Consider the following 12413-nt stretch of genomic DNA (forward strand, 5'->3'; position numbering starts at 1 on the left):
TCAGAGAGGGAGACAAACCATAAGAAACTCTTAATCATAGGAAACAAAGTGTTGCTGGAGGGGAGAGGGGTGGGGGGATGGGGTAACTGGGTGCTGGACATTAAGGAGGGCATGTGATGTAATGAGCACTGGGGATTATATAAGACTGATGAATAACTAACCTCTATCTCTGAAACTAATAATACATCATATGTTAATTAATTGAATTTAAATAAAAAAATTTTAAAGACTAGCTGAATCTGAAATACAGAATATTATAACACAAAGAAGTATGATTTTAATAAGACTTTCGTAGTGTTCCAGAAACTGTTCTACAATTAATTGGATCAGCAAGAAAAGCTAGACCAAGAGAGGAACCCACATAGAAGTAATGGTTCTATGAGTGCCCCTTTAAGAGTAGATAGAAGATGTCTTCCCCCACTAATAATTCCTATGATCTTTGCTCCTGACCCAAAGTCCAGTTGAACAGTGGCATCTCATTAATCTCCATAACCTGCAGTAAATTAATATCATTTAGGAAAGTGTGATTACTTCAAAAAAATCATGGTGAAATAATCAACCAATACTAAAATATTTCCAGCTGCTTCCGATCTTTATTAAAAACCCAAGCCTCTCTCTAATTTTCTTCAAATGGTAGAAATTTTGTACACAAGAAGCAGGAATCCACATCCTACTTATATTTAAATAAGGAGGAAAGTAATGACAAAGAAAATAATATAATTAATCCCATATATTCAGTTTGTTATTGTTGATTCATCTCTTTTAAGTTGTGTTTTAAAAGCTCAATTCACATGTAAAACTTAAATCTAAAAAAAATTTAAAGGCTTGTTTCATTTAATGTGGAAAAAAACTGAAACAATGTTTATTTTGTTTTAGTAGAAAATAACTGTATGGTTTTAGATGGCACACTATAAATAATCTGGTAAACTGGTGATGGGTTCATTGACTTTTCCCTCAAGTATCTGCTTAAAATAGTTCAGTTTTTTAGTTTTTAAAAATGACAGTATCACCACTCAGCTTTTTGATAGAAAACAAAATTAATCTGAAAAAGAAAAACAGGGTCAGTAATTCAAAATACATAATGCTTGCTAAAAATGAACCGTTATAACAAAAGACAAATTGTGCATAATAAGTGATTAATAACCCAAGAGTGCCTTTTAGTGGGGTGAAAATACGGGGATTCCTGACTAGTGAATATTTAATCACATCTATTCCTCCTACTACTCTCAATCTCAATTTCTCAACTCTCAAAAGAGAAAAATGGCACAAACCGGATTTTCTCAACCTGCTCTCTCCTTAACCTCTTGCAATTTGGCATTCAATGTGCCATTTCACTTAAAGGGGTCATCAATAAATGACGATATTAAAAGAAGTGGGTTTTCTCACCCCTCAATCCTTATCATCATGGATCTTTTTATGGATTTTTACACTGTTGGTAAGTACCATTTTTAAAAATCTTTCTTCCTTGCTTTCCCACTCCTTTCAGTGAGACTATTTAAGGCACACCCTTAACTCTGCTCTGCACTCCCGCTTGGAAGGTCCTTAACATTTCACAGTCATGATCAAGTTAGTGTTTCTGGCATCACATGAAACCTGGTTCCACCACTTCTTAGCTGCATAATCTTGGCCCTAACATTATCTCTCTAATGACTCTGCTTTCTTATCTGTAAAATGGGTATAAGAGTAGGGCTGTTGTGAGTAGTAAATGGACAACATCTACAGAGTTGGCTGGCATATGTTAGATGCTCAGTATGTGGTATTTATTATCAGGTTTGGTATTTTACTGCCATTTTATTCTTTTTTATGAAAGCCAAACTCATTATTTCTCCCCCAAAACTTACATACCCTTTATAAGTTTGTCAGTCATATAAATAATAGCAACGATTTTTCAGTTTACCACAAACCCTTGGGATCATCTCTAATCCTTCCACCGGGACCTGGTACTCTACAGTGGCCCTTATTTTTGGTTCTATAATTTAAGTCAACTTTATTATTTATTAAATACTTCTAGGCTCTACCCTAATGCTGGATTCTTCATGCCTTTGTATAATTAGCTATCCCAAGAGCATATGTCACCTACCACTTCAAAACAAACAAAAATTTCTCATATGTCAACCGCAGCCACGGGAAAGGAAATACGTGAATCAGACTTCCCTGTCCTAGGATCAATTAGCATCACCCTCCAACCTCTCTCAATCAGGCTGCACAACACCTTGTTTCCAGTTCTAATCACATCTCCCTATGTCACTCCATTCCATTTGCCCTACTTTGTTGTAAGGATGACCTCTCTGAACTTCTGCAAAGAAAAGTATGCTGTAAAATATGCCTAAGCACTTCAAAACAGACATGCAAATAAAAAGACAACCAGCAATGCATATCGGGAGAGTAAAGGTCCAAACCAGAACTTCTTCCAAATATGAGTAGCCCTAAGGTGCCATAAGTAGCTTAACACTTACTGCTAAGAATTTTCATATATATGCCAATGTGCATATATAATAAACAGAAGCTGTGAAAAAGAGAGTATAGTTACATTTTTCTTTTTTAATTGTACAGCATTTGTTTCAGAAAATTAAGAAGTATGGTGTTTGGCCTGGAATAGCCAAGGAACACTGTGTTCACAATAGACAAGATACATTTGTTTATAAACATGACCTCTAAATTTCTTGCAACAGTACACGATTTAAAACAATAACTTTCTTTCATACTTGCTCAAATACATAATGTGCTAGGAATTCTTTATATATATACCCACAGCCAACCTTATCCAAAAGAGATAAAACTGATGCATAAGTGATCACACGTACCTACGCATAATCGTACAGACCTGATTTATACATTTTTATAAGTGTTTCATTAAGCCTTTAAAAGCTATGCAAAATATATAGGTGTGATTATTTTACATATCATGGGTATAACAGGGAGGATTATATCCATTTTTAAATATAACATGAGATTTCATAGTAATCTACTTGTTTGATCCCCAAAGGGTAAATCTTAGAAGCATCAAATTCTCTTTTTGGATAATGGGGTAAAGACTGAAGCTCTGATTCTAGCTGAAAAGAGGATATATCTATAACAAGTCTAATGACTAAACAGCTGCAGATTCTAAAAAGAGTTTTATATTACTCTGAGGTAGGCATTAATTTATGCTTTACATTTTCCATCCAGCAACATCTTTTTAGATGCATGTAAAGGAAAAAACAACAATACTTAGAGAGCTGGTCTGTGAGTCCCTTATTTAGTGAAGGGCAGTAAAAAAGAGATTATTTTTAGATGCAGTGTCATTTGCAGCAACCTCATGGGTTATTTTTTCAAGTATCTGTTCTTCTACCTCTTCAGACCATAAGCCAGACAAGAGCAAGAAAATTATGGTTTATTCATCCTTTTAACTCAAACTGCCCTAGGAATCATAGTTCACATTTAGAGTTGGTTTCTCAAGAGCAGAGATACCTGTTCTCATCTACTTTCATTATGGGCCCATCTTGCTGGGACTAACAGTGTGCATTATGAGAATCAGGTACAAGTAACAGACATATCTTCACACACAAATAAACCACACACTTGGAAAGATAAAAACAATATATTCAACTAACAAAGTTTATTTTTACATAAAAGGCAGAAAGAGAGCTTAGATAAGGTCAAAAACAAAGTATAGGTGAAACAGTCATAGGAAGAAGTGGGACAAGACTGAGAGAAACCGCTGTTGAAGATTTGCATTATATATCAGAAATCTTTCAATTTTAAAACTCAAAGATTAAGAACTGAAGCGTCCATTTATTATGCTGCATAAACAGAGCCATGGTATAAAAGGAAGTATTGTGTTTATTGAAAGAGTCAAATTTAACAACCTATTTCCCCTGAGTAGTATCCACCGAGGAATTTTATTTTTTTAAAGCTTCAGAAATTTATTGTAACTCAAGGCAACTCATTAACAGTATACAATTCATTAGAAAGCTTTTCATTTGTTTAATTTCCCACCGCAGTAATATTTCTTAACAAGATATTCAAGGTGCTAAATTTCTTTTGATTGTGTTTATTATTTTAAATTCTTAATCATCCTAAATCAATAACCACAGTATTCAAACCATTTTTTTAAGGATTTACTGGTAGAGATCTTCAGATACTTTGAACCTAAGATACTTTGAACACCCAATTTTAAGAATAGAAAATTCACTGAATTAAGAGATTTATGATCTAAAACCCAAAAACACATCAACTGGCATGAAGCCTTATATCCAAAACATACCATTTTATACAACAGGAAAGAAAAAATAAACATAAAAACGGTATCCTCTTTATTTATGCATATATACACATACATATATGTTATGATAGATTTGAGAGTTTAAATTATGACTTGGGCTAAATTTTTAAACTCAAACATAAATAATTCCACCAGAAAATATCACAAAAAACTTTAACCTTTCATCTTAACAAAATTATACACAAAATACCATGAGGCCAGATACTAATACTCAGACTAGGTATACCACAACAGAAAAATATTTAACCTAATATTTAAAATTGTTACAGTTGCAACACTTGCCACCTTAAAGTTAGTCTCTGAGTAAAACATGCTTATCACTGAGCAACAGCTATGGGAATCCTGAAATAATTTCCCTGAATAATTGGTGATTAGTATAACAGTCAAATAATCTATAGTAAGATCCATTTCAAGGCTACTCAAGGGTGATCAACTACAATCAATAATGATAATCATACATTATTATCTGAAGCCCTATTTTATAACCAAACACCCATCTGCTACCTTTTGAAATCTGGATTCAGATCTACCAAGCAATATAAGTTATTGGGTCTACATGAAAAATAATGACTGAATGAAACTCATCCTTGTTCATAAATACTTGAACATAAATCTGTCACTACCTTGATTTCTTCTATATCACCTTTTCTCTCCTCCCATTAGGAAGCTTTTCACCTATACACAAAGGTCAGTTGAGAAAAAACAGCATATGACTGCAAATAACTAATGACTACCTAATCATGATAAAGCTTGTCCAAAAGTAGTCTTTTTCTAGGTTCACATGTTCATTCTACTTCATTAAGCATCATTATCATAGCCAGACAGTTTTAATTATATGCCCACGCGCACAGAACAATACATTAGTTTCTAAACGGTTAAACATATACATTATTTTCATTTTAAAAAACATGTACTTGCCTTGTGTCTGCATTTAAGTACAACTCCATAGGCGCCTACAATAAAAAGAAATAAAAAATTAGGGGCACATATACAAACTATAGCTCTTAGAGAAATAAACGTTCTATTATATTTATATTAGCTATCAGTATATGATATAATAATGATTCCTAAAATGACAATACTCTGCAGTGATAATGCAGTGAGCTGCATACAAACAAAATGTGGATATTTAGTATATATTTTTTATAAAAACAAGAGTATAAGCAACTCATTTACCCAAATATCTTTAAATGTTTCTCTTTTTAAAGAAAACTTCACTTGAAACATTTTAAATTTAAGGTTAAAATTACTGGAGACAGGGGCGCCTGGGTGGCACAGCGGTTAAGCGTCTGCCTTCGGCTCAGGGCATGATCCCGGTGTTATGGGATCGAGCCCCACATCAGGCTCCTTCGCTATGAGCCTGCTTCTTCCTCTCCCACTCCCCCTGCCTGTGTTCCCTCTCGCTGGCTGTCTCTATCCTGTCGAATAAATAAATAAAATCTTTAAAAAAAAATAAATAAATAAAAATAAAAATAAAAATAAAATAAAATAAAATAAAATAAAATTACTGGAGACAAGATTTAGACATAAGAACTTTAAGAGTAAATTTTTAAAAACCTCAAAATATTGTAGAAAACTTAAAATTTAAAAGCTAATTGATTCCCAATAGTAAGCTCAGGTACCAAGCCTACCAAATACATTCTCAGTCCTAGGAAACATTTAAGTACTCTTCCGGGATACTGGAATGTCTTTCCTGACTGGCAAAATAATATAGGCCTAAGCATTCCAATTAACAACTAGTAGAAGTTGCTACATTTTTGCCGTAAATAAAGACTCAGTGCAAGGGCACAGACCATAAGTAGTCCAAGGCTCCCTGGCCATTTATAGCTAAGCACTTCCACTTTCTTTGGTATACTTTGATGAGATTCATCACTATGGTTTGGGTTACTTATTCTCTTACCTAGCCAAAAAACTACTTCTTTAGAGGCAGAACAGAGTTGACAACAAGGTACCCAGGAAACTGAGGTTAGAGTTATATTTTGACAACCCAATTAGCAGAATCAAAACATAATATATGATAACTTGAGGTCTGTAGAAAAGCCAAGAACATTAACAGACAGGCAAAGTCTGCATACATCTATGACAAGGGAACTTCAGAGAGATGAAATTGGGAAACGTATCTCAAACAGAATCTGGAGAACCGGAACAAGTCTCCCTCACTTTGGTGGAGATCAATGAATCTTATTATCATAGTCAGGATGGAATCAGCGACTACAACCATCCAACTTAATTCCACAATCACCAGGCAATCCTTCAATCCCGATTTAACTGCTCATGCCAGTTTTTCTATGGAGTGAAAATACACCGCCCGGGCTACAAGAATGCGGAGTTTACCAGAAAGTTTTTAATTTCCATAATATACATGTATTTCTTAGGCAAAAAGCATCTGAGGTAGTTTACAAAGAAAAAATATATAGTAATGATGGTTCTGACTATAACTGAAACTGACATATTCTGATTTATAGAACAGTCTAGTAGTTTAGTTAATCTGAGCTAATTCCTAAGGAGATGATCACCTACAGGTATACTAAGAAAACCAAGGTTGTGATACAGAAAAACTGGGGCTCAGAATTTGAAACATTCCAACCCTGTTACACCCTATGAGCTGAATGGCTCCAGTCAGTATCTTTATTTACTGCATTAGTTTCTAATTATAATATTTTGGAAAAAATATAATATTTTGGAAAAAAACAAAAAAGGCAGCTACATAAAACAGTAATAAGACATCAAGAATGAATTTTATTGGGGTGCCAGGGTGGCTTGGTTAAGCATCTGCCTTCAGCTCAGGTCATGATCTAAGGGTCCTGGGATGGATCCCCACATTGGACCCTCTCATTCTCCCTCTGTGTGTTCTCTCTCTCTCTCTCTCTCTCTCAAATAAATAAATAAATAAAATCTTTTAAAAAAGAAATTACTAAAAAAAAAAAAAGAAGAAGAATGAATTTTATTTACATAATTACTATCAATGAAGAAAAGGAAAAGGAGTTGACTGGTGAAAGAAGGATCCATTCTTTTTTATTTTTTGGATCCATTCTTTTTATATGGTTTTGACTTCAGACCTTAAAGCAAGTACCCAATAATTAGACTGTATTTTTTTTTAAGATTTATTTATTTATTTGAGAGAGAGAGAGAGAGAGAGAGAGAGAGGGAAAGAGAACAAAAGCAGAGAGGGAGGGGCAGAGGGGAGATTCTGTGCCTAGCACAAGGCACAATGCAGGACTTGATCTCACAGCCCTGAGATCACAATCTGAGCCGAAACCAAAATCAGGCACTTAACCAACTGCACCACCCAGTCACCCCAGACTGTATTTTAATTGTTGCTATTTATTTGAAAAGGAATTAACTACTTAATATTAAAATCTAGAACAGCTTTGCTGTTCACAGGTAAATCTTCCAAACTTCTTTTAAAATTCACAATTTATTTGAAAATTCATAAAATAGGGGCACCTGGGTGGCCCAGTCAGTTAATTGGCTGCCTTCAGCTCAGGTCGTGATCCGAGGGTCCTGGGATCGAGCCCCACATTGGGCTCCTTGCTCAGCAGGAAGCCTGCTTCTCCCCCTCCCTCTGCCTGCTGCTCCCCCTGCCTGAGCTCTCTCTGTCAAATAAATAAATAAAATCTTTATTTTAAAAAAAAAGAAAAATTCATAAAATAAAAATTTTTATAACATTTGCTTTAAAGATATAAATGCTAGGGGAGCCTGGGTGGCTCAGTCCGTTAAGCCTCTGACTCTTGATTTTGGCTCAGGTCATCATCTCAGGATTGTGAGATCAAGCCCACACTGGGCTCCATGCTGGGCGTGAAGCCTGCTTAAGATTCTCTCCCTCTCCCTCTCCTTCTGCCCCTCCTCCTGTCCTCCTCTAAAAAAATTAGTAAATGCTAAGAAACCATAATTATAATCACTCATACCCTGTTAACAGAATCATTTCTCAAAATCTCCATAAAGTTATCTTTAAGTCAAAAGCAAAAATGACAAAGAAGGAAAAATCAGGGGGGTGCCTGGGTAGCTCAGTGGGTTAAGCATCTGCCTTTGCTCAGATCATGATCCCAGAATCCTGGGACCGAGCCCCAGCCATGGAACTCCCTGCTCAGTGGGGAGTCTGCTTCTCCCTCTCCCTCTGCCCCTCCCTTCCACTTGTGCTCTCTCCTGCTCTAATAAATAAATAAAATCTTAAAAAATAAAAAAAGAAGGAAAATCAGGAAGACTTATGACAAATGAATTATCATATTTCATCAAATTTATGATGTCATTAATCATAAGCATTATGTACTACTTGGGGAGAAAAAGAGCTGCCAATTAAACTACAACATGCTATGGATTTTAACACACATCCTGATTTCAGAAATGTTAAAATATAAACAAGTTGTGTGCCTCAGAATTTATAAAAATGTGATTTGTCATTCTCAAAGACAAATAGAAGTTATTCACTTATTTTTACCATGTATTAAGTAAAATTTAACTTATACAAATAAATTTTAAGTTATCCAAAATAAACTTGATATAAAAATAAAATGTAAAAAAGTTATAGACTAAAGAAACCATAATTGCTAATGCAAACAATGAAATGAAGGCAGCCTTGGGGAACCTGGCTGGCTCAGTCAGAAAAGCATGCAACTGTTGACCTTGGGGTTGTGAGTTTGAGCACCACCTTCAGTGTAGAGATTACTTAAAAAAAATAAAATAAAATAAAATCTTAAAAAAAAAAAAAAAAGAAAGAAAACAGAAATGAAGGCAGCCTTAAGAAATATCTGATTTATTAAATTTTAAAGGGTTTTAAAATATTAACTTTCAATTGGAGAATAAAACCCAAATAACACAATTTAATTTTTAATATTTCACTTAAGCACATATCTGAATTAATATAGGTAAAATTAATAGGATGTGAGTTAGTAACCTTTTCAGTGGTAGCTATAACTACACACATTGCTCAGAAACTCAAGGAATGCTAAACTTACCTTCACCTACAACCCCAAGGATCTCAAATTTATTCATCACATTACCAATGTTAGGAATCTTCATGAAGACAAACTCCTCTTTTGATGCGAGCCACAGAACATGGCATCAAGAAAGAACTTCAGAGACAGTTGTGAAGTAAAACCAAAATGTCGAAGGAAGAAATTCTCACAGGCTGGCAGGGACTTTCACATATTTGTTCTAATGTGAAGTATTAAATGATTCCCTGAAAGAGAAAACACAAAAGCCTTAAGTTTTATATTCAGCACTCTAATAATCTATCCTACTATTTTGTACAGTTTTTTTTAAATCATGTTAATGTTTCATATACTAAAAAGAAAAAAAAAAGAAAGAAAGGAAAGAAAAAGATAATAATAAGAGAGAAGAACCCAAAATGGAACAAAAACAAATGCACCTAACTATATTTGAAATGAACATAACCACACTGAACGGGGGAGAGGGGTCAGGGGGAAAAGAATTAACTCCAGGTAACTTTTGAAAACAAAGTTTTAACTACATACTCTCCTCACTCTAAAAACAAAAAAAAATTATTTATAAATAAATACTATACTGAGATACATGTTTTTACAAAGAGATATGAAATTATGTGTGTTCTCGGACTGAGCAAATAAGTAAATAAATACATTGTGGATAATGAGAGTTTGGCTTCTTATTCTCATAAAAAGAAGTTACAGGGGCATCTGGGTGGCTCAGTCGTTAAGTGTCTGCCTTCGGCTCAGGGCGTGATCCCAGAGTCCTGGGATCGAGCCCCACATTGGGCTCCTTGCTCCACTGGGAGCCTGTTTCTCCCTCTCCCACTCCCCCTGCTTGTGTTCCCTTTCTCACTGGCTGTCTCTCCCTCTGTCAAATAAATAAAATCTTCAAAAAAAAAAAAAAAGTTACAAATATGAAAAGGATGAAGGCTTGGAATTAGAGCTAACCATAGGAGCTCAGTTCTTAATATAGAGATGCAGAAATAGATATAAAGGTGTGTGTAAATATATATATATATATATATATATATATATATTCCCTAGCTCTGTCTGCTGAGGAAGCCTAGAAGCAATGACACTCCAACATTCCATTAGCACACCTAGTGCACCAATGAAAGGAACCAGGTTCCTCAGAGAAATGGCTGATTCCCAGACAAGAACAAGGAAAAGTACAATATGAGCCCAGAATATACTTCTGTGGTGCCAGAAAGGCTGGTAATGCTCAAAGAATGACAGGAGCATGTCTGAAGGACACAGGAGTCAGCTTGAGTCACTTCTGGTCAAATGAGAAACAACTAAACAACAAAATAAATGAAAATAGTAGATTATAAACCATAGAATAAAATAAAAACATACCAGTCCTTACTTATATAAATAAATGAGGGGAGAAGGAAAAGCTCTGAGAGTATAATTCCAAATAATAAATGTAGTGACGGAATTAGGAAATCACCATTTGGCAACCACCCTGGTAATAATTATTTCAGGCAAGTATCATCAACATATGCTGAAACTAGTGGTTGAAAGTTTGATGGAAAACAGGATATTATCTAGTCTCGAAGTAGCTCCACTACAAAATACCCACTAATTAAAAGGGGAAAAATAGTAATTTCATAGTGAAGAATCCTGCCAGACACCACCTTAATTAAGTGATCAAAGTTAACATCATCAATAATAGAACAAGTCAACATCATATGCCTCCTGATAGGAGAGAACACAACGTCACTTCTGTGGCACTCCTTCCAAAAAGGTAAAACGGACAAGCCCAAACTGAGGGACATTCTACTAAGTAACTGGCCTGTATTCTTTAAAAATGTCTAGGTTATAAAGGACAAGGAACCAAGCAACCGTTCCACAAAAGAAGATTAGGAGACATGATAACAAAAAAATGTATGATCCTGGACTGGACTAAACCAGAACAAGAAAAAAAATATCTTTCTCCTAAAATTATTATGAGTGATATACAAAATGTGACTGTAGTTAATATTATATGTTTGAAAGTTGTTAAGGGAGTAGATCTTCAAAGTTCTCATCACAAGGAATAAAAATTGGTAACTGTGTGTAGTGATGAATGTTAACTAGATTTACTGTGATCATTTCGCAATATATACAAATACAGAATCACTATGTTGTATACTTAAAACTAATATATGTCAATAATAATTCAATTGATGAATTAACAAGGCGCAGCCCAGAATCTCCAGATAAGACAGTCTAATAAAAAATTTAACAAAAAAAAAAAAAAAAGAACGAACAGCAACATATTTAGAGATAAAGTTTGCAACTTAAACCATTTGGGAAAAAAATAATAAGTACATGTGTACGAAGGAAGAGACAAAGAACACTTAAAATGTTAACATTTGGGGAATTTGGGTCAAGGGTCTATGAAACAGAAATTTCTTTGTACCATCTATGCAACTTTTCTCTAAATCTGAAATTATTTAAAAATAAGTCATTTTGCTTCAAAAAAAAGCTATCCTATCTTCATGAAAAATAACAGCTGTACCAATACAAAATACTGGTTTAAAAGGAAAGAATAAATCAAAACCAATAAATTCTTTGCTGCCTATGAAATTATAACTTTTTAAAAATAAGAGTATCCAAGTGGTGTGGGAAAGTACTGACTTGAAGTGTGCCTTTTCATATGCTGATGGTAGAAATACAAACTGGTACAAGCTTTCTGAAGAGCAGTATGTCCATAATTAAATGCTTTAAGCATCTGAATCAGAATTCAAACATGTGAGGTAAATACATAACATAGGTGGTGTCAAGAGCAGTCTTTCAACTACCAAACTGGATTTCATCACAATTTTATATGAATAACGCTGAGTAATTAGACCTAAAAATTCAGATACTTTAGCTTCAACTAACTAATTTGGATGAAATGTCCCTCTGAGGACAAATACAAATATTGAAGGAAATACTTTTTAAAAATAGCCTAAAAGCCCCAAAGGCAAGATTGTAAAGAATTAGCTGGTTGAAATCAAGGCAAAAGAATTGGACCCAGAGATGTAATCCAAACCACCCAAAATGGTTTCAGCTCTCAAGCACTTGAAGATCCAGAAAAAAAAGGGGGGGGGGGAATGTTCTTAAAACCTTTAAAAATCCAGAAGCAAAAGTCAAAGGCAAGAGTGCCAAAAGGAGGAAGTTTGATAAGACACCACTTAAAGCAGAAACCTCAGAGTTACACTCCCAGGATGAAGGAA

General features: G+C 34.5%; 1 protein-coding gene across 3 annotated transcripts in view; it reads right to left on the reverse strand.

Annotated features, from left to right (window-relative positions):
- CDKL5 (cyclin dependent kinase like 5) overlaps positions 1-12413 on the reverse strand; it is a 198889-nt gene that overhangs the window by 112727 nt on the left and 73749 nt on the right. For all 3 annotated transcript variants that reach the window (XM_045778028.2, XM_087859815.1, XM_087859816.1), the window contains exons 2-3: positions 9220-9443; positions 5183-5217 (exon numbers count right to left, since the gene is read on the reverse strand). In XM_045778028.2, the coding sequence (XP_045633984.1) occupies positions 5183-5217; positions 9220-9283 (99 nt within the window). In that variant the 5' untranslated portion in view covers positions 9284-9443. The remainder of the gene's footprint in view (positions 1-5182; positions 5218-9219; positions 9444-12413) is intronic.

Source organism: Ursus americanus, chromosome X (genome assembly GCF_024610735.1).
Source record: "Ursus americanus isolate L20-20 chromosome X, mUrsAme1.1.p, whole genome shotgun sequence".
In the NCBI taxonomy this organism is placed as follows: domain Eukaryota; kingdom Metazoa; phylum Chordata; class Mammalia; order Carnivora; family Ursidae; genus Ursus; species Ursus americanus.